Consider the following 25,755-nt stretch of genomic DNA (forward strand, 5'->3'; position numbering starts at 1 on the left):
CTGCATCAACTAAAAGTTAGAGGGGCAACATATTTTCTGAATTCTTATGCTATTTATAACCCTGATAACATTGATAACTCATGACCCTGGCAACAATAATTCTACTCACCACCCTGGCAACAGTAATGCTACTCATGACCCTGGCAACAATAATGCTACTCATGACCCTGGCAACAATAATGCTACTCATGACCCTGGCAACAATATTAATAAGGTCTCATAGTTATTGAGGTTAAAAATACTGTTCGATAAATCAATTTAAATGCAAATACGATGGCCTATTTATAAGAGTCATTTTTTAAAGTATTATAATAAAGAAATCTTTCGGCAAATAATTCCTTTGATAAGTAAATACAAAATAAAATAGTGATATTTACACAGTTTTTTAATTTAAAAAGTGAAGTTGTGTAAAAAATATTTTCTATAACTCTCTTTAATCACTAATTTTTAAATTTTTCTACAAAATCTAAACACAAGGTTTTTTTTTATTCTTCAATTCTTTCACAATCTTCAAAATATATTTGAAGATTGTAGAAAAACAAAAAAAAAAATTTTCATTTTTCTGTGACCTCTTAATACAAATTTTGTATTAATTTTGTTTATTTGTTATTATTAATTTGGTTTATTTGTTATTTTGTATTAATTTGGTTTATTTTTTTTTTACACAATCTTCTTCAACACCAAATTTATTTTATATTCAAACAACCTCCTCTAAACATCAAAGCTGATATTTTTTTTATAAAAATAGATAAACAGTTATATTATTAATCATTCATAATTACTAGGGAATTTGAGGTAGTGTTGAGAGAAAAAAAACCCTTAAAAGTACATTGTACTTTTAAGGTTTTTTTTTTTTTGTTTATCAACTCCAACAAAGGACTTTACTAGGAACAAATTAAACAAAAGATTATAAAGTATAGGTGTTTTAAATTGAATTTTCACATTTTAACAAGATTTTTTGTTTGCTAGTGGGTTTCTTTGTAGCAAATACATTTGAGTATGAAACACATCTGGATTTTAAAAAAAAAAAATTAGGGCACATAGAAATCTCTCTATAGATTAACTAACCAGCACAAATATTGCAGTAGACTACTAATCTTTGAATATATAGATTATGTTTTTAAAAGCAGCTGCCCATTAAAATCTGTTTCTTTATTTTAAATTTGTTTTATATAGGACAGATTTCAATGGAAATAATACTGAGTTAAAAATTGTTAAATGTTTCTTAGATATTTATGTTGTTTTGAATTTTTAAATATTATCTTAATTTTCATTGATTTCTTTGCTACACTAGGTGATTTCTGGTCAGTATCTTTCTGAAAAAAAATGTATGACATATGTGCAAATAGATATGTTTGGTTTATCGGCAGACACAACAAGAAAGAAGAGAACAAATCTAAGTGAATCAAATTTAATGAATACTGTTTATCCTAAGACTGTATTTAAATTTGATAAAATTGTTTTTCCTGAGATGGTTCTTGTTCGTTTTACTGTGTATGATGAATCAGATAAGTTGTTAGGACAAAGAGTTTTACCATTGGAAGGTATAAAATCAGGCTATCGACATATAGCAATGCGCTCAGAGACAGGTCATTTCTTGCCATTAACCACTTTGTTTGTTAAGTTTACATTTAAAATATATATTCACGAAAAGTATGAAGATGCTGTGGAAGAGTTGTTCAATCCAAACAAATATAAATTACTGGCTGAACATCGAGCTTCTCGTATTGCAAAAAAGTTAGAGGATATGCTGCTTTCAGATGAGGATATCATTGTTCAAAATCCCAAGTTAATTCAAATTTGTGGTGATCAAGTCAATAGCACCTCTACTGAAACAAAACGAAAATCAAGTGTGAGCTCAATGGGCTCTGGCTTGAATCATCCAAGCTTAATTACTTCAAATACAATTGATAATTCATCAATAAAAATGAAAAGTTTTGGTTCAACTTTTGATGAAAGCAACAATGGGAATAGAATGTTAGAACTTTGTGAGGGTAAGTAAAATTTCCTAGTATTGTGAGTGTAAATAAAGTGTTATTTGTATTTTTATTGTGTTATTGTGTTGTATTTTATTTGTAATTTTTATTGTTGTTTTGTTGTTAAGTATAATAAAGAGTAAACGGAAATGCTGTTGTAAAAGATCAGTAAAATCATATTGTAAGATCAGTAAAATATTTTAGAGGTATGAATGTTTAAGAATGTAAAAGGTTAGAGACTTAAATAACATTGGGAAGTGCTAGTTGTTATTAAATGTTAGTTGATAAGTGTTGATTGGTAAATGTTTGTTGATAAGTGTTTTTTGATAAATGTTAGTTGATAAGTGTTAGTTGATAAATGTCAGTTGATAAGTGTTAGTAAGAATTTTATGAAAATAAATTGTTGCTGTGTTATGAGGTTATGAAAATATGCCCCAGCTTCTTTTTTTTTAATAATTTAACTCTTAGATGAATTCTTGAAAGAAAGAAAAATTGATGATTTTAAGTTAGATAAGGTATGATTTTGAATTTTATAAAATGTTAAACAAAGAATATTTTTAAACACAAAGTTCATATATAAACAATAAATGTTATCCCTTAAAGGACGGGAAAAAAAAGTTAAGTTTAGCACGGCTGGGATATTAAACTACCCCCATTAAAAGTCAAGCTTTTTAAGCAGAAATAATCAAACTTTTCTAATTGAATTCTGTAAATACAACAAAAAATTATTTTTCAAAATATTTTTTCAATAAAACTTATACTATTATACAATTTATTTTTTTCTATATATTTTTTCAATAAAAGTGATACTATTAATAACAATTTATTCAAAACACAATTATATCTTCTAAATAAGACAACTATTGCAAACAATTTTGCTATGAGCTTTGCAAACAGAATGATTGCATGCTGCACATTGCAGGCTAGTTTTCCTGTCATGAATATGAGAACACATATAACACCTTTTAATGTGCTTCTCTGGAATTGTTTGAGCTTGATTATGTAGGTTGTTTTGCGGAACTTTTTGGAGATTACTATTTGTAACTATTCAAGGAAGGGTGTTATTTGCATCTAATTTTTTAAGAAGTTTTTTTTGATAATTCTTTAAAAAGTTCTCTTCTTCTATGGGAAGTCCCATTTTTATAATTAAGTAGTATTGACAAGAATAAAATAAAAGCATTTTATGCTGCAATATTAAAAATATTACCAAACATTATATAATTATATAAACAAGCATCTGACAACCTAGTTGTCAGATGCTTGTGTCATCTCCACCTTTATATTTATTGTAAACCAGAATAATACATGGTTTTTAATTTTGGTCAATAACAATTTCGTTATTGAGATGAGAGGTTGATAGCAACTTTAATTTCTAGTTTCTATTTCATCAAATCAAATGCATTGTCACAAGTTCAATCAATCTCTTTGCATTGAAGCCATTAAAAAGATAGGGATGCCATCTAATGTGCTCCAAATCTCTTTTATACTTTTGTTTTTAGAATAGAACACTCCAGCTAGTAGAAGAAGTCCAATAAACTCATAAAGCTCATTAACTATTGTATCAAACCATCTTTTAGTCTTATGTCAAATAATTGACAATAATTTTATTCATTTCCGGTTTTATAAAGAATTTAAAGGCAGTATTCAAACATTCATCACCAGTAAGAATGTCATCAGCTGAGTTATCATTTGAACACAATTTATTTAAACCAAAAATAATATTATTAACTTCAACTGCAGCATTTCTTGTTGGCCAACTCATATTTATTCTTAAAAAAAAACAATGTGCTTCAGTGATTAATAAACAAAAAATGTAAAAATAATATTTAAAATGTTTTAAGAAGTGTCATTAACAATTATTTTGAATAATTAATCTAGTATTTGCAACATAATAACAAAAAAATGCAACAGCGGCAACCTCTGGTTGTTGTAATGTCTAAATACAATATGTATATATTGTACAAATAACTCCTAAAAAGATAAATACTATCCCATACCTATTAAAAAACAACTAAAGAACAAGCAAATGTTTAAATAAACATTTATATAATTATTTATTACTATAACCTGCTGTATAATAAGAAAATATGACTGGGGTATAAAAATACTCCAGTCGTCTTAATGTAACTAAATTTTTAACTCTCAATATTATTGTTAATTTATTTGTTATTGTAAAACAAAATATTTTACAATAACAACTTCTTTATATAATACTAAAAGATGTATATATGAATATGCATATATGCAGAGCTGGCTTGTGAAACATATTTTATGTGTGCAAGAATAAATTAAGCGCCTTTAGATTTAAATTCCAAGCGAGCTTGCTCGCAAAAAATGTATTTTTTTTTTTAATCATAAAACAATATATACAACAAATAAAATAACTTTCTTAACAATTTTATTGGTTTTAAACATATTTTTAGTTAGAAAACGGAACACGTCTAACTTTAGATTTTGCAAAATTTAATCTTAATGTTTCAATATCTACAGATTCAGCAATTTTGTTTTCAATGGAAATTATTGATAAACCATTTAAACATTCCTGGCCCATTGTTGATTTTAAATAGTTTTTTATTAATTTTAATTTAGAAAAACTACGTTCCCCTGTACTCACTGTTACCAGTAGTGTTAATAAAATTCGTAGGAAATACAAACATTAGGAAACAGTTCTTCAAGCTGACAATCATAGATCCATTTAAGCACAGATTCCGGTGATTTTTTCCCATCTAATTTCCGTGATAACAAATTAAGTTTCAGAAACAATTCCTCTGAATACACATCTTTTGATTCACCATGAGTCAATATTTTTTCCAGTAATCTGCATTTATTAATTGTCTTCTCCTATTTTATCAATTTCTTTGATATCATAAAAAATCAAACAGTTCTATTGCACTTGAAAAGCTTTCAAATCGTTCATTTATTGATTCTTTAGCTATTTTAAAGAGAACATCAAAAAACTGCTTTTTGAATTTTGGTTTGGTTGTATATCACCATCTTCTTCAAAAGGTTCATCATCAAAAAATCTTTTTCTTTATGCAGTTTGAGATTTTAATAGTTTGCTAGTACAATTAATTTCAGTTAATACATCGTGCCAAACACAACACCGCATATGAATTCAAAACTGCCTAGTTTTGATGCAAGTGATTTAGCAGTTAATCTAGTAATAGAATCTTTTTCAATGTAAACAACTTCTTTCAATGCGCAATAAATTTCTTTTGATCTAAATTTTAGAGCACGAACAGCATTCACTTGACTTTCCCATCTGGTAGTACTTAATGACTTTACTGTTAATTTGCAACATTTTGATTCAAAAATTTGCCAACGCTTCGTAGTCACAGAGAAAAATTATACATAGCTTGAATTTGTGAAAAAAGTTTCATAATTTCTAAACATCCTTGAACCCTATCCGCAATAACAAAATTCAAGAGGTGACAGACGCAAGGAATATAAAAGGCTCATGAATTTATAACAGCTATACACTTCTGTACACAAATTTTTTTACCTTTCATATTGGATCCATTATTATCTAAATAAAAATAACCAAAACAAAAAATGTGTAAAAATAATTTTATAAATAATAGATTAAAATAGAGATCTGTATTTTTTTTTATATAAACATTTAAAAAAATGTTTTTTAAATCTGGAAAATAAGGTGCAGATATGTCATTCACAACTGACAATAGAAATTTAAAGCGGGGACCTATTTCAGTAAAGCTAGCATCAATGTCAGCCATCTTGTCCAGAAGTAAACTTAAAATGTAAACTTTTGTCTGATTGGTTAGCAGAAAACATTGAAAAAAAACTGATTGGGATTGGACAAGGAACATAACTTAGTTTTTACAAAAATGGACTTAGTACCTTTTGCATTTTTAGTTATAGATCTAGAAAGGCCTATATATTTTTTTCTAAGCAGAATTTTAATTTTGCGCCTTTTTAATACTGCACCTGTGTGTTTTGCACACTTTGCACACGTTATGAGCTGGCTCTGTATATATGTATATATATGTGTGTGTATATATATATATGTATATATATATATATATATATATATATATATATATATATATATATATATATATATATATATATGTATATATATGAGTGTATATATATATATATATATGTGTGTGTGTGTGTATATATATATATATATATATATATATATATATATATATATATATATATATATATATATATATATATATATATATATATATCTATTTTATATTCAGAATTTTTGAAGATAGGCATAACAGATGCCGCTTTCCAGCAGGCTGGAAAACAAGACTCTGATAAGCACTTGTTGAATAGTTTTGAGAGTATAGACGACAGCTCCGGAGAACACCTCTGCAAGACAATAACAGGTATGTTTCCAGGCCACAAGCTGTAGAAGAGTCTAGGCAGGAAATCACTTTAGATACAGATGCTGGAGTGATATGAATGTCAAGCAATGGATCAACCTGTTTGTTGGCAATATCAGGTAGAACGCAACTAGTGGAATCAAGAGATGATATTAATGAAAAGTTTTTAGCAAACAATTTGGCTTTGTCTTTAGGCAAGGTGACAAAGTCTGAACTATACAAGAGAGGTGGAACTATAGATTTGCCCTTATTATTGATATTATTAAAGATTCTTCAGAAGTCATGAGAGCCTAATTTTTGAGATGAGATACGAGATTTCATGACCTGAGAATAGCGGGTTTTGGCGTTAGACCTTACTGCTAGAAACAATTGTAAAATCTTTTTACAATTGTTTCTAGTAGTAATAAACAGATGTCTGTTTTCTGGAGAATTGTTTTGCTCATAAATATGGAAGTAACGGTTTTGGTTGGCAATCGCAGCAGCACAGTGTGAAGAAAACCATGGAGGAGAGTGAGGCTTGACCTGGAATCGTCGAGAGGGAATAAAAGATTCCATGCCAGCCTGAATCCATGAAGTTATGTAAGAAGCACATTTGTCGACAGGAAGACGAAAGATTTCTACCCAAGGGCCATTACAAAGAAAATTACGGAAAGAATCCTAGTCAGCTTTACTGTAGTTGTAAGAGGTTCGATAATAGGGGGATTCAGGTGATGAAGAAGAATAAGATATTAGTTTTAGAGAGATCAAACTGTGATCAGAAGCACCTAAGGGTGAATGTGGAGAAACTGAGCACTGACTAGGATCAGAAACAAGACATAAGTCGAGTAGAGAAGGTAGATGATTCGGGTTGTCAGGAAAGCGAGTTGGAAAGTTGAATATTTGAGTTATTGATTGAGAAAGGCAAAAGTTGTGGGCTTGAATGCTTGCAGAGTCACTGACACTAGAGCCAAGCCATTCAGAGTGGTGAGCATTAAAGTCACTGACAACAACTATATTAGCTGATGGATAAAGAGAGAGGGATTGGTCAATATGATCAGAAATAACATCAAAAAGAGTGCAGTCTTGAGATGAAGGAGAGCGATATAGAACAAAGAGAAAGGCAATAGAGTAAAGTGGTGCTAAACGAAAGCACATGAAAGAATAGTCTGTGGATTCAAACCTAGTTTCACTACAAATGGGTGAATTCTTACGAATGTAAATGCCCAGGCCAAGCATATGACTATTGGAGTCTTTACGAATTAGAGGAAGATAACCATCAACACTAAGATCACAAAATGAGACAGCCGAACTCAAATTAGTCTCACAAAGAGCAAGTAGGTCTGGTGAACTTTGCAAGAGATAAGACTCAACAGAAGAAAAGTTACTTCGAAGACCACGAATATTAGTGAATGATAGGTTTAGAGAACTTGGTGATGATGATAGTTTTTTTGTGTTTTATAGTTTTTGTTACTTTATTCATTTTTAAATTAGTTGAAGAACTTGACTCAAAGCATAGATAGTACTCAGAACACCATTTAATAGCCCTAGCAAATGCCTCATTACTACTAATAAACCCTTAGCCGTAACAAAGGGCTCCAAATGTGGCCTCCGCAATGCACACCAAAAATACAAACAGGGAACCATCCATGCGCAACATGGCACTGTTAATACTTTGATATTTTTCAGCTGTTGATGGAATCAGCCTCTCTTAGAGCTACCACAGAGTTCGGGAAACCTGACTACCAGCCGGCCTCAGAACCATAAAACTGAGTTTTAGAGCTGTACCCTCATTAGGAGATAATAGAATGAGTTGCCTAGTCATAAAAACAGAGACACAAGCAAAACCCATGCATTGAGTCAAGAAGATCCAGCATTCAACATCCTAAACTGGAAACAATGTATTAAAAATACATCTGTGCCAGCCTAATAGATGAAGAAGGGGTGCGTGGCTGGTCAACAGATAGAATCTGTTTACCCCTTATATTATATATATATTATATATATATTTTTATATATATATATATTATATATATATACCCCTTATATTATATATATATATTTTTATATATTGTGACACCACAAATTGCAACATTATGCAATTTGTGGTGCCACAAATTGCATAATGTTGCAGCAGTTAGAGGCAGTTGAAATGATAGAATGATAAAGAATTTTGATAAAGAAACTTGTGGATTTAATTTTAAAGATTCTTGAGACAAATCAAAAAATGTCTTAAAAATTGAATATGAACTAATGAGTTGTAAATATAAACATTGTTAATGCAAAAATTAAGAAGATAATTATGTGTATAAACTGTTGGTAATTTTCAGATTTTAGCATTATGTTTAGATAACTTACTCCATGCATACTTAATGAATATTCCATATTACCCCAACTATCCATATTGCCCCACCATACCTTAGTGTTAAAACATTTTTTGATTAATACATCTTATTGACCAGTTAGCTTGATGCATTACTGAAAAGCAGCGCGTATGACATGATACTTGTTATTAATGTGCTCAGGCAATTAGTGATGTCTGTTATAGTTAGGTTATTATGAAGTTACTTAAAAATATCAAAATAAGTATAAGTTTCACAGTTAAAAACATACATACCTAAATACATTCATTCATTCATTCATACATACATACATACATACATACATACATACATACATACATACATACATATATAAATATAAATAAAAATATATATATAAACATTTTTAGTTAAATTTATCTGAAGGTAATTATGAATCTAGTGAAAATTTCACTAAAAATCTTGAGAAAAAATGTTTTTTAAATCTAAGTATTATCTTATCAAAAAATTTATTATCTTAAAATATATAAATCCAAAGGAAAAAGCCTAAGATTCTTCATTTCTTAAAGATGTTGTGTTAAACCTATGTGAAGCGGAAAAACCTGAAACCCACAGGGTTTCAGGTTTATTTATTTTTACAGTAGGTTTATTTATTTTTACAGGTTTATATATTTTTCAACTATTAGAACTAGGACCTAAATTTTTTCCAACTGTACAAAGTGTACCTAAACTATATTAAAACTAGAGTATTATAACAAAATAGAGAGTTTACAAGATTTACACAGAAATGTGTTAAGGCACTTAAACTGTATAAACTGCAAAAAAACAACTTAAATCATAACCAAAGACAACCATTAAAATAAATTGAAGAGGACAAAAATATTGATATATACTCTTTTGATAAAGGAGCAGGCTTTGTTAGAATAGAACACAACAAAGCCATGGATAAAATCAAGAAATTGGTAAAACAAAAATAATTTAAGAGAACCCAACCTTTTCTATTAAAATTGAATAAAAAAGGGCGGTTAACCAAAAAAGAATATGAATGTCTATACCCAAGCAACCCAATACCGCCATCTATGTATGGAGTAATTAACACGTAAAAACCAGGAAAATCATGCCCTATGTGTATGGTAGTTTCAACCATCGGGACACCAAGTTATGGAGTATCACAATATTTAGTAAATATATATTTCAACCAATTTTAAATAAAAATATAACAAAGTTAAATTTGTCAACTTTTGTAAAAACAGCTAAACTTTAGAATATATCAAAAAATGAAATACATGTGTCTTGCGATATTGTCAATTTATATTCATCAATCTCTCTGGGAGAGGCCACAAAAAATCTTCTTGATATGATAGACCTTTTCCCAAATTTAAATAAACTAACAAAACTAAGCGTTTCAGAAATAAAATCACTAATAGAACTGTGTTTATATAAATGTTATTTCTTATGGAATGAAGAAATTCACGAGCTTGTGGATTCAGGTCCAATAGGGCTTTCCTCTGGTAATACTTCCAAAAAGTTTCCTGCAATTTTTCAAAAATAAAGCAATTGGGTTGGCGCTTCATTCTAATCCACCTCTAGAAACTAAAATTGTGTTTGAGGTGCGTAGATGATATCCACACAAGATTTACAAATAAAGATAATGCCATCCGTTTTCGACAAATATTAAACAGTCAACATCATGCCATTAAATAGACAATTGAATTGGAAGATGAAAGCAAAAGATTAAATTTTTTAAATATCCAAATAACCAACTATCTAAAATGTAATTATGATTTTAACATGTATTGAAAAGAAACAATAACATATATTCAGGTTAAGCCCAATTTAAACCATGATCCATTAATAATAACTCACGAGGGCCACACAATGCTTTTTTTCACTCTTCATTTGTGTAATAGAAGTAACCTTGACTTTCAGCATTTTTGTGAACCCTTAATATATACACAATGTATTAGAGTATAAATTTTAGTGAAATAAATAACTTCATTTGAAAAGTTTTTTTATAGTCTTTAAATATAATTTATTTTAATCTACTTTAGAAATTGTAAAAGAAATGTCATTCAAAAATAACTCAGTTAAAACTCAATTTTGTTTTAGCTAATCATTATCACAATCTAGATCTTCCTATATTTATGAATGGTAATGTTTTCAATAAGTCATTTACCCTTCTTTTTCCTGGATTATTTCTTACTTCCGATCTTTTATGGAAACCATATATCAAATCTATTGCAAAATTAGCACCTGCTAAGGTTGCATCTCTTTATTGTGTTGCCACTTTCTTACTTCGGTTTCTATTCTTTATCTCAATAAATCTCAAATCCGTCCTTGTTTGGAATACTATTGCCATTTCTAGGGTGGATTTTCAAATAATGCTCTTTTTCTTTTAGAAAAATAAAAAGGTGCAAAAACATATTGTAAATATAGTATGACCTGCTCTAGCAGCTAACCTTCTACCATATTCACATTATCCTAATGTTTTTTTTTTTTTTCATTTTTTTATAAATGCTATAATGGGCGGTGCTCTAGAGAGCTAGTGTCTTTTGTGCCATCTACTAAAATTCATTCTTGTGTTACTCATCATTTAAATAAGTCTTTTTTCTGTGACTGTTTTAAGTGCTCCAAAAATTCTTTTTCTTCTAGTTTTTTTCCTCAAGCATCAGTTCTTTGGAATTCGTTCCCTATTTCTTGTTTTTCTAATTCATATAATTTGCAATATTTTAAGTTGTCTGTCAATCATTATCTTTTTTTTTTTTTTTTTTTTCAATGTGAATTCACCTCCCCCACGCCATAAAAGCCACTACAGTTGAGGAAACTACTTTAGTTGTGACTAACTTTAGTAACTGCAACATTAGGCTTATCTTAGTCGCAGTAATTGCAAGGTTATGCAATTCAAAATTAAAAAAAAAGCTAAAATTGACCTACCCTAATATATATATATATATATATATATATATATATATATATATATATATATATATATATATATATATATATATATATATATATATATATATATTTGATATATATACACTTATTTGATATATATACACTTATTTGATATATATACACTTATTTGATATATATACACTTATTTGATATATATACACTTATTTGATATATACACTTATTTGATATATAAGTGTATATATCAAATAAGTGTTACAATATTTATGTTTGATGTGCTCAGAAAATTATTTAGTAATGAAATTACTAATTTAAATTACTTTTTTTTTTATTTTTTTTTTTTTATTCATTTCTTTTAAATGATTTATATCTTCTTTTAAATTAAAAATCGTAGATGTTTTTGCGTATTGCAAAAAAAAATGGTAAAGAAGTGGATATTCTTAAACAAAATCATCGCAAGGTTTGTAAAAATTAGTTTTTTAAATTTTAACATTTTTAAATAATTTTTTTTTCTTCGTATTCATTTGCGTTTTACAGAGGGATAGCAAATTTGTGCACTGCGCATCCCTTGTAAAATTGATGACTCTCCCTTCTCCTCATTACATGATTTTATCTGAGAGCCATCTCCTCATTACATGGTTTATGTTAGAGTTAATCTCCTCATTACATGGTTTATCTGAGAGTTTATCTCCTCATTACATGGTTTATCTGAGAGTTTATCTCCTCACTTGATGGTTTATCTGAGAGTTTATCTCCTCATTACATAGTATCTGTAATAATTTGATACTTATTATTGATATGCTTTTTATATAATATGTCACATAAAGTCTGTATAGATTTTCACATAAAGTCTGTATAGATTTGTTTATGTTTTTTTTAATGTGTTATAGAATGTATTTTTATTATGTGTTTTTAAATATTTTGATATTATGGTCAATGTTATGCACAAAATATGTTAGTATAGAAGTTAACTGAAAGTTTGTATGATGAATTAGTTACAAAAAGTGTATATGTGTATAAGGGTATAAATAATTGAGTAATATTCTATTTTAGGAACGTAAATTAACTGAAAGTTTCTATGATGAAGAAATTTCAAAATTACAAATGTTTTATGATAAAACATTAGAAAGCGAATTAAAATCATTTGAAAAAAGTTTACAAAAAATCAAGTATATTTTGACTTATTTTTAAATTATTTTTAAACCAATTTAACCAAACTAGTTATAATGTTTTTTTTTTATATAAATAAGATTTTTAGATAAATGTTTAAGTTTATAATAATAAAAAATATTTTTATATTGTAGCACCAAAGAAGTCCAAGTCCAAGCAAGTTACCAAAAAATAGTAGAAGACGTTTCAATGAAATTTGATAAAAGTTCCAGAAAAATTATGTATTTTTTTTTTTTTTAAATTTATATATAACACAATTTATATAGAAAATTAATATATATTAGCCTAATTAAGTAAGGATTTTAAAACTAATGTTTAAAAAAGATTTTTTTTCAATAAAGTAAGGATTTTAAAACTTGTTTAAAAAAGATTTTTTTTCCAAGAAATTTACTTAGAAAATGCTCCTTATAGTTTTCCTTCAGTAAATTCTAAAATTATTATTTTTTTTTTTATAAATTTTAATTTCAATTCCTTATTTAAATATGCTTCTTTTGATACCCAGGTTTACCTAATTTGACAAAAAAAACTTTCATGGTCTTTTAAAGAACTTTTTTATATTTTTGGACCCCTGCGACTAACCAGGGCAACCAACTATGGATTCTAAAATATAACCAAATTTGTTTCTATGCACTTTGCATATTTTTGCAGGACTTTTTGGTAGGGTTATAAATATTGCACCATTTAATTAATAATTAAACAGTGCAATATATAATATAATATAGTTATAACTTTTTTCAAACCATCCGCCCAATACTTTAAAACAAATTCCACATTCAATTGAGTTAATTCTAAATATTTATAGAGTGAAGAAATTTTTCGAAGATCTATTAAACAACAACAACAAGATATTTTTTTTCTTCAAAATTTACAATCATAGAATTACAATAATATATTAACAATAATAATAATTTCAATAATAATAATTTTAATAATAAGAAAAATATCTATAATATTATAAATAATAAAATCAAAATATCATTATTAAGAATAAATATAAAAAATTAATTGACAAGGAAGGAATCTCTCATATAGAAACCTGATCAAAGGAGTGACACAAAATAATTGTATTAATAATATTAAAAAATAATAATGATAATAACAATAATAAATTTATTCATTAATAGAGCAAAAGTAACAGCAAAAATAATAGTATTTATAAAAATTATAATAATAATAGTAATAATAAAAATATTATTAAAAATAATAAATAATAATGACAAAAACAATAAAGTTTCTATAAAAATAGTTAGAAGAAAAAGTAAAATAAGAAAACTAAAAGAAGTTAATAACGATAAAATATTAAAATAAAGTTTTTTCAGAATTTGTTTAAATTTATTTTGTTTTAAATAAAGAAATGAAGATAAACTATTTTGAAGTTTTATTTTTTCAAATTCATTCATAATGCACAGAAGACTTCGATTTCATTCACTGATGCACTGATTTGTAATTGAATACTTAACATACCTCAAAGTTTTATAGGGAGATACATTTAGTTTTCCATTATTGATGTTTCTAGTTAAATGTGAATGTATAAATCGAGTTTCATTGAAGAAGGTTGTAATAGAGGAAGGTAAATTTTTATTAAGGGAGTCAAAAACAAAAAGAAGATTAGCAAATCTAACTAGTGCTGACAAGGTAGGACTTTTAAGTTTTTTGAAGAAGTTTGAGGTTTCTGTATTATGGAGTTGAAAATTTATTATTCGGATTGGTTGATGCTGAGCTGATAACAATTTATTAATATTACAGTTGCCAATTTGTCCCCAAACCTGAAAACAGTAGTTGAGATGAGACTAAAAAATTGTAAAGTACAGATTCTTAAGGATAGTTTTATCAACATAATTATTGGTAGCATGCCATTAGCTTGATTAAGTTTTTTAAGGAGTGCATCTATATGAAAATTCTATGAAAGGTTCGTATCTATAAAAATACCAAAATATTTAACAATGTGTGTTGGATGTAAACATCTATAATTAATTTTAATTTTAGTTATATGATTGTTGTATGAAAAATTTTGTCTTGGAGATAAAAAAAATATTAGTTCAGTTTTTTCCAAGTTCAGAGAAATTAAGTTTGCATTTAGCCAATAAACTATATCTTTTAGATCTAAGTTTATATTCTTAAACAAGGAATGATGAGACTTATTAGTATGCAAAATATTAGTATCATCAGCAAACATACTCGTATGTATAATGATGCATTATTAAAGTTTGGTTTTGATTGCAAACTTTCCTACAGCCCTAATTTAAATTTATCTCTTACCAAGAATTGTAAATGCAACATCAATTGGTTTAACCCTCTTTTCATCAAAAATGATAATGCTAGTACAGGAAAAAGTTTTTAGACCTTAATCCATAAACACTTCTCTATAAGTCCCATATAATCTTTAACAGAATCAATAAATTCAATAAATTCTTATTTGTTGAACTAGAGTATTGAGAGCAATATTGAATATATTTACCTTTAACTGTTTCTCTTCATTTTTTGTGGATGAACTTTGTTCTTGGTTTTTTGTGAAAGGTCTTTCTCTTCATTGTCCACTTAAATTATGGCTTTCAATTAAATAAAAGTCTGATTGAAAATCATAACTTACTTGGCAGGAGGCAATCAAATGTCCTTCATTAATAAATTTGGGCCAGGAAGATCTAAGTCTGATGAGATTCTTGATAAAAGTCTTCATTAGCTTCATCTCATCATCAGTCTTCATTAGCTTCATCTCATCATCAAAGAAAATATTTTCTTACTGAAATGAGGCGCTGACATTTTATTAATAAACGCAGTTTATTGCTTCAAGAGCTTTGAACCAATGAGTTGTCATGATGATGAATTTAAATGACTGAATCCATTTCTTCAGAGATTTTACTTCATTCAATAGATCAGCAGTTAGATTAAGGTAACAAAACTTCTGCAAAGGATTTTCCATAGATCGTTTATCCAACGGCTTCATAACCTCAATGCATACACTCCATTGGGTTTGCAAAGTTTGATGAAAAGACATACCAGTCTTTTCGGCCAAGAATTTTCTTCAAATAAAACTTCCCCTAAAAAGATTATGGAGTAACTGAACTTGACTAAAATAGCTATTCACTTTGACAAAAGATTCAGTGGAATGAACACCTTAAAAATATGCATTAATTTTTTTACATTCTTGTTGGTAGCAGATAACTTCTTCTAAGTATTAATGTAAGGGTTGTTATTTTTTCTACTTTGAGAGCCAGAATATTTTTTCTTGAAACTCAATATTTTTTGTTTTGTACCTAGTAAAGATACTACGACCAATCAACTTTTTTGATACTCTTTTAATAAAAGAGAGTTAAATATGAATTCATAATTTTATACTGTTGTATAATTTAAAGTATTAAAATAATTTTTACTTTCTCTTTTTGAATAATTCAAAAAGAAAAATATAAGTATTGAATTTAAATCAAGATATTTGTATAGCTATTTTTATGGTATTTAGCAAATTTAAAAAAATATTAGTATCTAATTATTTTAACCATATTGAGTACTATTTTGTTAAGTTTGTTCAAACAATCTATATATATATTTATAAACAAAGCAGCCCTTATATATATGATTCATGTAACTGCTTTGACTAGTCTCAGACTCAGACCGCTTGTTAATTTGGCTAATGCTGTATTGTTGACATATGAACCACTGGGATCTAGTATATAGTGGGCTAATCAGCCTAACAAATAAAATCATTAATGCATTATTAACCTATTTTAATAAAGTTAAAAAAATATTCAACCACTGGTACAAAGTACTCAGTGCAACTCCCCCCCCCCCCCTCCTCATCCTTCTTCTTATGGCGGCTATGTATATATACATATATACAGTGCTTCCAGCAAGTATTAGCACATCCTTTTATTTTTAATTTTTTTATTTTTGTCAACTTTAAATGAGTATTTGATCTTTTTCTTTTAATTTAATAATAAAAGAAAGCAGAATTACAAAGTGTCAAATATAAAAAAACATTTTTTTTATTGTTGCCTTTAATTTAATTAGAATACAAGTCTAAGTTAGTGGACTTGCTTTTTTGCAATTTAACCTGACCTCTCCTTTAAGTCTTGACATGATAAAATGAGGATTGTATTTTTTGTTTTTTATCTCCTCACTAAATCCTTTTCTTGCAATTGTTAAGTGCAAAGTTCAACTCGTCTGAGAAAATCTTTTTTCTCCATTGCTCTACAGTCCATGCAGCTCTTTCTTTGCACCATTTTCTTCACTTGAGATGGTCTTTGCTTCTTAGTTGTGGCTTCTTTGTTGCAAGGTACGAATTGAGTTGTTTTTTATTCTTCATTAGCTTGCTATTTGTTGATCAGCTAACTTGGTGTGCATCCATTGTTGTATTCAGGCCTGAGGTGATTTCAGCTATGCTCATGTTTGGGTTACATCTAGCAAGTATTTATTTCTGTACCTTTCTGACATTTTTTTAAGAAAACCAGAGCGATATTTGTTATTGACTTTGCCAAACTTATTATAGCTTTTGAACATTGTTTTAGCATTGCATTCGCTGATCTCTTATTGATTCGCTGATGTTTGATTTCTCAATTACTGAGACCACTTTTGTGCATGACAACAACTTGTCGTTTTTCTAAATTTATATTCTCTTTAAACCCACATTTTTGTTGTTGCAATTTTGGAATTTTAACTAACTGTATTTCAATTGACATTTTTGTTGCTTCAATTTATGCTAATTACATTTTTTATTAACTATTAATAATCAACAGAGAGTAATTATCAAAAATCAATCAAAAAGAATACAAAAAAACATTTCTCAAAGGAATTAAATTAGTGTGCTAATACTTTTTAAATGAGTGCGCTAATACTTTTGCACATTTTCACTCATTTTTCAGAGTAGTCATTAAACTATTTTAAATTTTTAAATTTAAATACTTTTTTTTCTTTTTTGGTTATTAAAGTACCCAAGAAACCTAATGGTCCTGTTGAAGAACATTGTAAAGAGGGTGGAATTTAATAAGGAAGTTTTTGCTATATTCCTTACCAATGTTGCATTTATGACCATAGCTGACATTGAACCTTGTACTTTTTGATTAAGAAGTCAAAGCCATCTACACTATAACTATATTTAAAAAAGTACATAAAAACCATTGTCACAAACAAGTTGTTTCAATCTTTCTTATATATATTAAAGGGATCCCGAACCTCCAAGACATGTTGTGTTCATATTAAAGAGAATAATAAAAAAAATGTTTGGGCTAAATTTTTTTGATTAAAACAAAAGAATAAATGAATACCAAGAAAAACTAACTTTTTTATTTTAGTCGAACCTCACCTTCTCCATTTCTTTCTCCAAAACTCTTAAGAATTAAACAGGCTTCAATAAATTATCAAGTCTATAGGTTGTAGAGTATATTATGCTGACTTTTTTTCCAACAACAAAACAGAGAAGGTCAGCTTCGACTAAAATAAAAAAGTTAGCTTTTTCTTGGTATGCATTTATTCTTTTGTTTTTATCAAAAAAATTTAGCCCAAACATTTTTTTTATCATTCTTTTCAATATGAACACAACAATTTTGGAGGTTTGGGATCCCTTTAAGTTATTTCACAATTATATTATTAAGTATTTGAGAAGTACTATTTCATCCGTTGAGTTTTTCATATAGTTGACTATTTTAAATTCTTTTGTTTACCATTTTCTTGAACTATCTTTATTTTCTAATATAACAGGTGGTTACTAAAAATCTTGATCTTCAGGGGCAATTATTTACTTTGTTTTTAAACTGGAAATAAAATAAATATATCATTAAATAGTGTTTTTATTTCTTTATTTATTTCAATCAAATTTGCCTTCAACCAATATGTTTCAATGGGTTTGGTCGATTCTAAGACAAGTTGACCTAAAAAGTGAAAATACAAAATCAAAGTCAATTTTTTCAGACAAGGCTTCCTCTGGTTTGTAATTGCTTCACATCTTTTGCTTGCCAGTTATGCCCATACACTTTGACTTTCAAAATACCCCAAAAGTCTTCGATTGGATGACATTCCGGCTCGGTTGGCGGATTGTCAACTTTTTTGACAAATTTGATGACATGAGCTTCATAACAGTTGGTCACGGTTTTGGCATAATGCAATGTCAGGTCCAAACAAAACATCTTGATTCACTTTTCTAGGCTCTCTTATGGATCAGGTATAACATGTTTTGTTTTGATGTCAGTTTGCTTGGCAAGAGTTTTAATAATATGTGAATCCAAGGTGCATTCAAATTTTCTATCAGCTTGTCTCATTGATATCTGGTCACTGTGGTCAAACATGATTTTCCCATGCTTGATGACCTTGGGGGTCATGACTTTGGCCGCATGATCACTTCTTTGGACTCTTTTGTTTCAAATCATTCTTAGCACAATTAATTATATCATAGATAGTGCTATTTAGAGTTTGTTCAGCGTTGTTCAGTGATATTTAGAGTTTGTTCAGCATTGAAGTGATCCACAATAAACTTTTTATCAATTTCTTATTCAAATTACTGAAAAGTTTGTTTTTTGTTATTTGTTTTTTATGAAATAAAATTACTCAGACAAATAAAGTTTTTTTAAAATAATAAAGATTCTTGTGCGCAAAATCTAATTAAACTAAGGATATGCTTTTTTTTTTTGTAACGACTAGAAGGTTGTCTTAAATTAATAAACAATTCTTTTCATAGTGACAGTCAAATGATGGAGTTAAAAGAGAAGTATCTAGAAAAGACAAAGATTTGGAAAACTGAAAAAGTGGGAAAGGTAGATTTCTTTTTTTTTAAGTTGAATTTGTTTATTACTCAGATATTTTCTATTAGTTTTGTTAAAAAGGTTTTAAATAAAGAATGGAGGTGGACAAGACTTTTTATCAAGTGTTATTTAAAGTATTAAAGTATGCTTTTAAGTTGATTTCAACTCACCGTGGTACTACTAACACTGAAATCTAGTATTGCAAAGTTTTTTACATAAAAAATAGTAAAAAAAATTTTTTAATTTAAAAAGACATACTAAAAAAATTTAAAGTTCATTTTTTTAGAATAATTATTAAAACCTACTATTGTGAGTAATATGGTGAGCACTGTTTTGACCATAATCACCAAGTTGATTATAGCCAAGGTGATTTCCATTTACTACACATGTAAAATAAAAATTGGCAATAATCTATGACCAAATTATTTGTTTGTTTTTTGTTTTTTTTAAATAAAAAATTTTCAGAAACATTTTATTTTGATTTAGATATCTGTTATTGTTGAAGAGCAAAAAAAAGCTCTGAAAATAATGGTTGATGAGCATATCGAAAAAGAAGCTCGAATCAAGTATTCTCATTCTATACAACAAATAGATTTAATAGGTAAACTATTAAAGATGGCACAAGACAATGATGTTAAAAAACTTGCAGAAATAAATGAAAAGTAAGGTTATTATTATTTATTTTTAAATAAAAAAAATTTCTTTTTAAAGAAATGTTATGAATTTCCAGCATTTGCAATTTGATAGAAAATTTTCTATTTATTCCATATTTATTTTAGTTCCATTTTTATTCCATATGTTCATATTATGTAATTTGCAATGTAAATATGAAAAATACATTCAATGTGTATATATATATATATATATATATATATATATATATATATATATATATATATATATATATATATATATATATATATATTATATATGATTGAGAGAGATTTACAAGTGAAGGTCATCACAAACAACAATTTATTGAAGTGGTTCCAAAATTTCCCTTCTTTACCAAAAGTTGAGACTTTTTCCAAAATAAAAATATGATGGTTTATTTAGATTTCATTTAACTTGAGATTTTTTGAAGAAACTTCTGAAGTAAACTAATATTATAACTATTCATATAATATTTATATACTTTACTTTGTATTATAATTATTATATTATAAAAAGTACAAAAAAATGTTATTATTATATGACAAAAATATGCAAAAAAATAATGAATAAAAAAATATACAAGACTTCAAACCTCGGAATTTGGAAAAATGAGGTCGGCAAAAATTTGCCTCAATCTTTTAGAGTTCGGCATCATGTCAGAAAAATTTTTGGTGCAAAGGTCTTACCATAAAATATTTAAACCAAGTTGGCAATTTTTTGCTGACCTCAAACACTTTAATGTCAGTATTGCCAAATGCCGACCCTAATTCCAAGGGTTGAGACTTTATTGTATTGATAATGCATATCAGAGATTTTCTAGATTTTCAATTCTAGAATTTTGGAGAAAGTTTTGGAGAGTGTTGTGTTGCTTAATTAGTTATTTATTAAGTGATATATTAGAAAATAGTTTATTAACCCTTTTGTTGTTTATTATATTTAGAATATTGATTGCAATCCTGGGACTATTTTTTATAATTATGAAATCTTGGAATTGTCCAAGATTGTTTCTGGGATTCTCTGTAAAATCTGTAAAACAAAGCATAGTGAAAAAACGAATAAAAATAACAACTATATGCAGCAATAATTTTATTAAAGAAAATAATTGTATATTTTCAGTTGTACTTTAAAAAGATCTTGAAAAAGTTTGATTCAGTGAATGTCTTACAAAACTTTGCATAAAGTCATGTTGGTTAGCATGTCATGTCTGTTAACATATACTTAATATAAAAGTGTAATACATTATCAATTGTAATTATTATGTACAAAAAATTTTTTTAATTAACCTCCCCAAGACCAAGAAGACTACTACAGTCGAGTAGGCAACTTTAATTGTGGTTAGAACCCTCTCTTCAAGGGATCACAAAAAAAGTGCTTACACAAATTGTGTATTTTAGATATTTTAGATTATTTTCATATTAAAGACAATGTTTAAAAAAAATGTTTGGGCTGAGTTTTTTTTATTAAAACAAAATAATAAACCAAGAAAAACTAACTTTAGTTTTAGTCAATGTTCGTCATGTTAGTGTGATTGATTCTCTGAGTCCAAAATATATGCTGCAATCTACAAACTTCATAATTTATTCAAGTGATTTTATTTTTTTCTTCAAATTATAGAATTTTTTCATCATAAATTACAAATGAATTTGTTTAGTTACTTATTAATATATATAAAAAAATTGTCATCATAAATTTCTAATGAATTTGTTTAGTTACTTATTATTATATAAAAAAAAATTTTTTCATCATAAATTACTAATGAATTTGTTTAGTTATTTTATTTTCTAATTTTCACCATTTTCGCATTAAAAATATAAATAGAAAATTTCAGGTATTTTAATCTTGTCTATTTCTATAAATTATTTTTTGTGTTATATTTATAGTTATTAAATGATTATTATCCTTATTAAGATTCTGTTAAAAAAATTATTTTGTATTATTTAACCTGATCAAAGTTTAATTAACAAAAACAACAACAACAACAAGTTATATATTTTCTATTTTAAATCATACAATAATATTATAATAATAATAAATAAAATAATAATAATAATAAAAATCATAATTCTATTGATTGTAGTAAGAAAAAATAGTTGATTAATAAAAAATAATGTAAATATAATAATAATGTAAAATAATATAATATTGAGTAAATTAATTTAATAATAGTAATAACTAATAAAGTAAATTTAATAATAATAATAACTAAATGATTGATAAGGATGGTGTCACTCAAACAGAATTTTGATCAAAGGAGTGAAACCAGTTTTTGAATATAATAGGATTAATAATAAGCATACATACATAAACAAAGTAAACATTTAAAAATCATACTTTGATAATAAAAAATAAACAAAGAAGAAGTTAATGATAATAGTTGTACTAATCATAATTAAAAAAATAAGAGTATAGTTTAAATATTAAGTAAAAATCATGTCGATAAGTTAGAACAAAATTAACATTTACTTGCTAAACTTTTCATTGGGTACAAATATTCTCGAAGTTTTTATTTTCTCATGCGAGAATATATTTAATGAAATTTATTTTATAAAACACTTATTGCTTATTTTATTTTTAAAATGGAATGATTATTGTTAAAGATTGTGAAAAAGTGTAGCATTATTGACTCAATTTTTAAATTGACTCAAAATTTAAAAACTTGTAAAATGTCATTTTGATAGGATAACAAAAACGTCATAGCAATAAATGGTCTAGATAAAACTAGTAAAAAAGTTCACATTGTTTACATAAAAAATAAAAAAGATTCAGAATATATAATAAGGGTATCAACATCTTTTTTTATACATTTATTATATTTAAAAGTGTACTATAAAAATCTTAACTTTATTTGGTTTTTACGCTCTATAAAAAAACATTTTTATGCTTAGCTTTAAGTCATACAATTGATGAGAAATGCTTATTTTAAAAACAGATGATATTGGTTAAAAAAAAGTTTGATTTTTCTGAAAAAAAAAATCCTACAACGATGTCATTTTTTATACTGAAACTCTTTGAAATTAAATGCACCTGAATGAATTATAAAGTCTGTTGGTAGCAGTGTATATTTTAAAAAATCACACTAACATGGAGATGGTGAGCTTTGATTAAAACTACAAAGTTAGTTTTTCTTGGTATATATTTATCATTTTGTTTTAATCAAAAAAACTCAGTCCAAATATTTTTTTAAACATTCTCTTAAATGAACACAACTTGTCTTGGCACTTTGAGATCCCTTTAAACTCTTTAACTCCGAAACACAAACCTTGACAAAGAAGGCCATTGCGCTAGGAAACAAGTTTAGCCCGTTACTATTAGGGGCATGGTAGGGAACTTGGAACTTTTTGCCTATAAAGCGAGCACTTTACCATTACACCACTACCGCATAAGGTGTGTACCTCCACCTTGAATCTTTATGGGTAATATTTATTATATTAAATACTTTTTATACTGCTCTAACTGCGATCAAATTCAGAAATCTGCCAATGTCATTAAACACAATTCGTAATAATGTGGTAGAGTACAGCAAAAATCAAAGTTGGGTATGATTCATCAAATTGAAGTCAATTAAAGCTACCATGGTGCGGTGGATGGAGTTCTTGCTCAAAATCAAGAGTTTAAGTGTTCCAAGTCAGCTCTGGCCAGGTAAGCAACATTGGTAAAAAAAGGTGTGAAATTCCTAGTTAAATTCTCTTCTGCAGTGCACTATGATAAGACCGTATAGACTTTGGTGCTGCTTAATAATCATACCAATAAAAAAAAATGCATAAGAAAATGGAATTTGGGCAAGAGAAAGATTTTCTTTATATTTTGATGTCAATTTAAATTTGTTGTTATATGAATATTAGTGTTTATGGACTTCAGTTCTGGTGTTATCATATAAGCGATGGCTAAAGCTGTGGCTTATATGATAACCTTGCGGCCATGGCGCAATGGTTAGATCACTTGCTTTATAAGCAGGAGATCCAGGTTCAAAACGAGCTTTGGACGTATTTTCGCATCACGGTAAGGAAGGAGGCGTGAGCTTCTTGGTTAAATACACTTCTGCGGTGCTCAGTGACAAGACCGTTAGGTCTTCTTGGGGCACCTAAATAACAAAACAAAAAAAATAAAAAAAAGCACTTTGTCACCAGGATTCTAACTTGTCTAACATTGCTATTATTTTATGCTTGTCAAATGATGATGACTATAACACAAGGAAGAAAATACATTTAATGAACACAATATGCATGAACACCAAACTGAGTGGATTTTTGCAATACCTGTGTAATAGTTGAAGCTCTGTTAAGTTAGTGGAAGAAATAATTACAGTGCTTTCTTCATTTAAATGTTAAAAACTTTAGGTAAAATTACTCAAAAGATTTAATGACTCAAATCCTGTACTATTACAAGCATCAGTTGAATTTAATACACTGAATATATAATATGTATCCATGTAAAAACATTTTAGTTTACTTGTATAATATGCATTCACCTATGACCATATAAAATATAATATTAAGCTTATAGATTTGACTAAGGGACCTAAAATGGAAACCTAAAACCTGTTGTTGGGGAGCATCCATTAAGAAGGTATGCAGTAAAACCACTAATTTAGGGCCACCCTTGTACACACTTGCATGCTTCCAACAACCTCCTCCCCCCTCTGTAATTGTATTCATTATTAAAATTTCAAACCTTCTTTTTTTCAACTCATAAGTTTTTTAAAACATTAAAAAAAAAAATTAATTAATCCAATATATTTCTGTTATGTAACAATACTGGTTTTGTTAAATTTGTAAAACTTGCATATGCTGTTAAAAAAAGAGAAATCAAGTTTTTCGGAGAGATAGAGAACGAGTTTGTACATTTTTTTTCCCCTTTCCTTATACTCATACATATTCTTACATACTTTATGGAAAATCCCTTATTAAAAATAAAAAAATGAAATGACACTATTTGAAAATGGCATTGACATGCGATAATTATTTAGAAGAGCTAGTTGGTTTCAAATGACCACTGACAAGTTCCATTCTTGTCAAACATATTCTTTCCCTGGACTATATTTAGCATAGTTTTATTATGTTTTTCTTCCAACAATGTAAATTGCCTTCATTTATTCATAAATATATTTTTGTTTAAAATGTAATTTTTTATTGTAGTAATATTATGTAGATATTATATTATATGTTGCTATAGCTCTGGGATCAATCCCAGGATCCTGGGACTGGTCATTTTTGTTCTTGAAATTCCAAGATAAAAAAAGTTTAAGATTTTCCTTTTTTATTATACATAAATATTTTTTATTCCTATTATTAAAAGTTTTAAAAGATTTCTTCACTATATAATACATAATTGTAACAATACCCTAACCCTAATCCTAAATTTAAAAAAACTTGTGACTTTCGGCAAAAATTAACATTTTTACAAGAATTTATATATACGTATATTCCTATAGTTTGACATCTAAACTTAATGTTTGTGGTAAAAATGGCTCTTTATAACTCTTTGTGTTTAAATAAGTCAGAATTAAGTACACTTTATGTCAAAATGATTAAATTTAATTGAGGAAACTAATTAAATTTTTTTTTTAAATCACAAAAGTGCAAATTAATAAACTGGAATGTTTTTAAAAACATTCAGAATGCTTTTATTTTTTTTTGATAAAAATAAAAACATT

The 25,755-nt window shown here is 27.2% G+C and overlaps 1 protein-coding gene across 1 annotated transcript in view; it reads left to right on the forward strand.

The window, feature by feature from the left end:
* plcbh2 (phospholipase C, beta H1) overlaps window positions 1-25,755 on the forward strand; it is a 155,025-nt gene that overhangs the window by 120,906 nt on the left and 8,364 nt on the right. Inside the window, exons 21-27 of the mRNA XM_065799973.1 lie at window positions 1,295-1,994; window positions 2,445-2,491; window positions 11,945-12,010; window positions 12,604-12,719; window positions 12,855-12,941; window positions 19,385-19,460; window positions 19,935-20,110. Of these exons, the coding sequence (XP_065656045.1) occupies window positions 1,295-1,994; window positions 2,445-2,491; window positions 11,945-12,010; window positions 12,604-12,719; window positions 12,855-12,941; window positions 19,385-19,460; window positions 19,935-20,110 (1,268 nt within the window). The remainder of the gene's footprint in view (window positions 1-1,294; window positions 1,995-2,444; window positions 2,492-11,944; window positions 12,011-12,603; window positions 12,720-12,854; window positions 12,942-19,384; window positions 19,461-19,934; window positions 20,111-25,755) is intronic.

The sequence above is a fragment of the Hydra vulgaris genome, chromosome 06 (assembly GCF_038396675.1).
Source record: "Hydra vulgaris chromosome 06, alternate assembly HydraT2T_AEP".
Classification (NCBI taxonomy): domain Eukaryota; kingdom Metazoa; phylum Cnidaria; class Hydrozoa; order Anthoathecata; family Hydridae; genus Hydra; species Hydra vulgaris.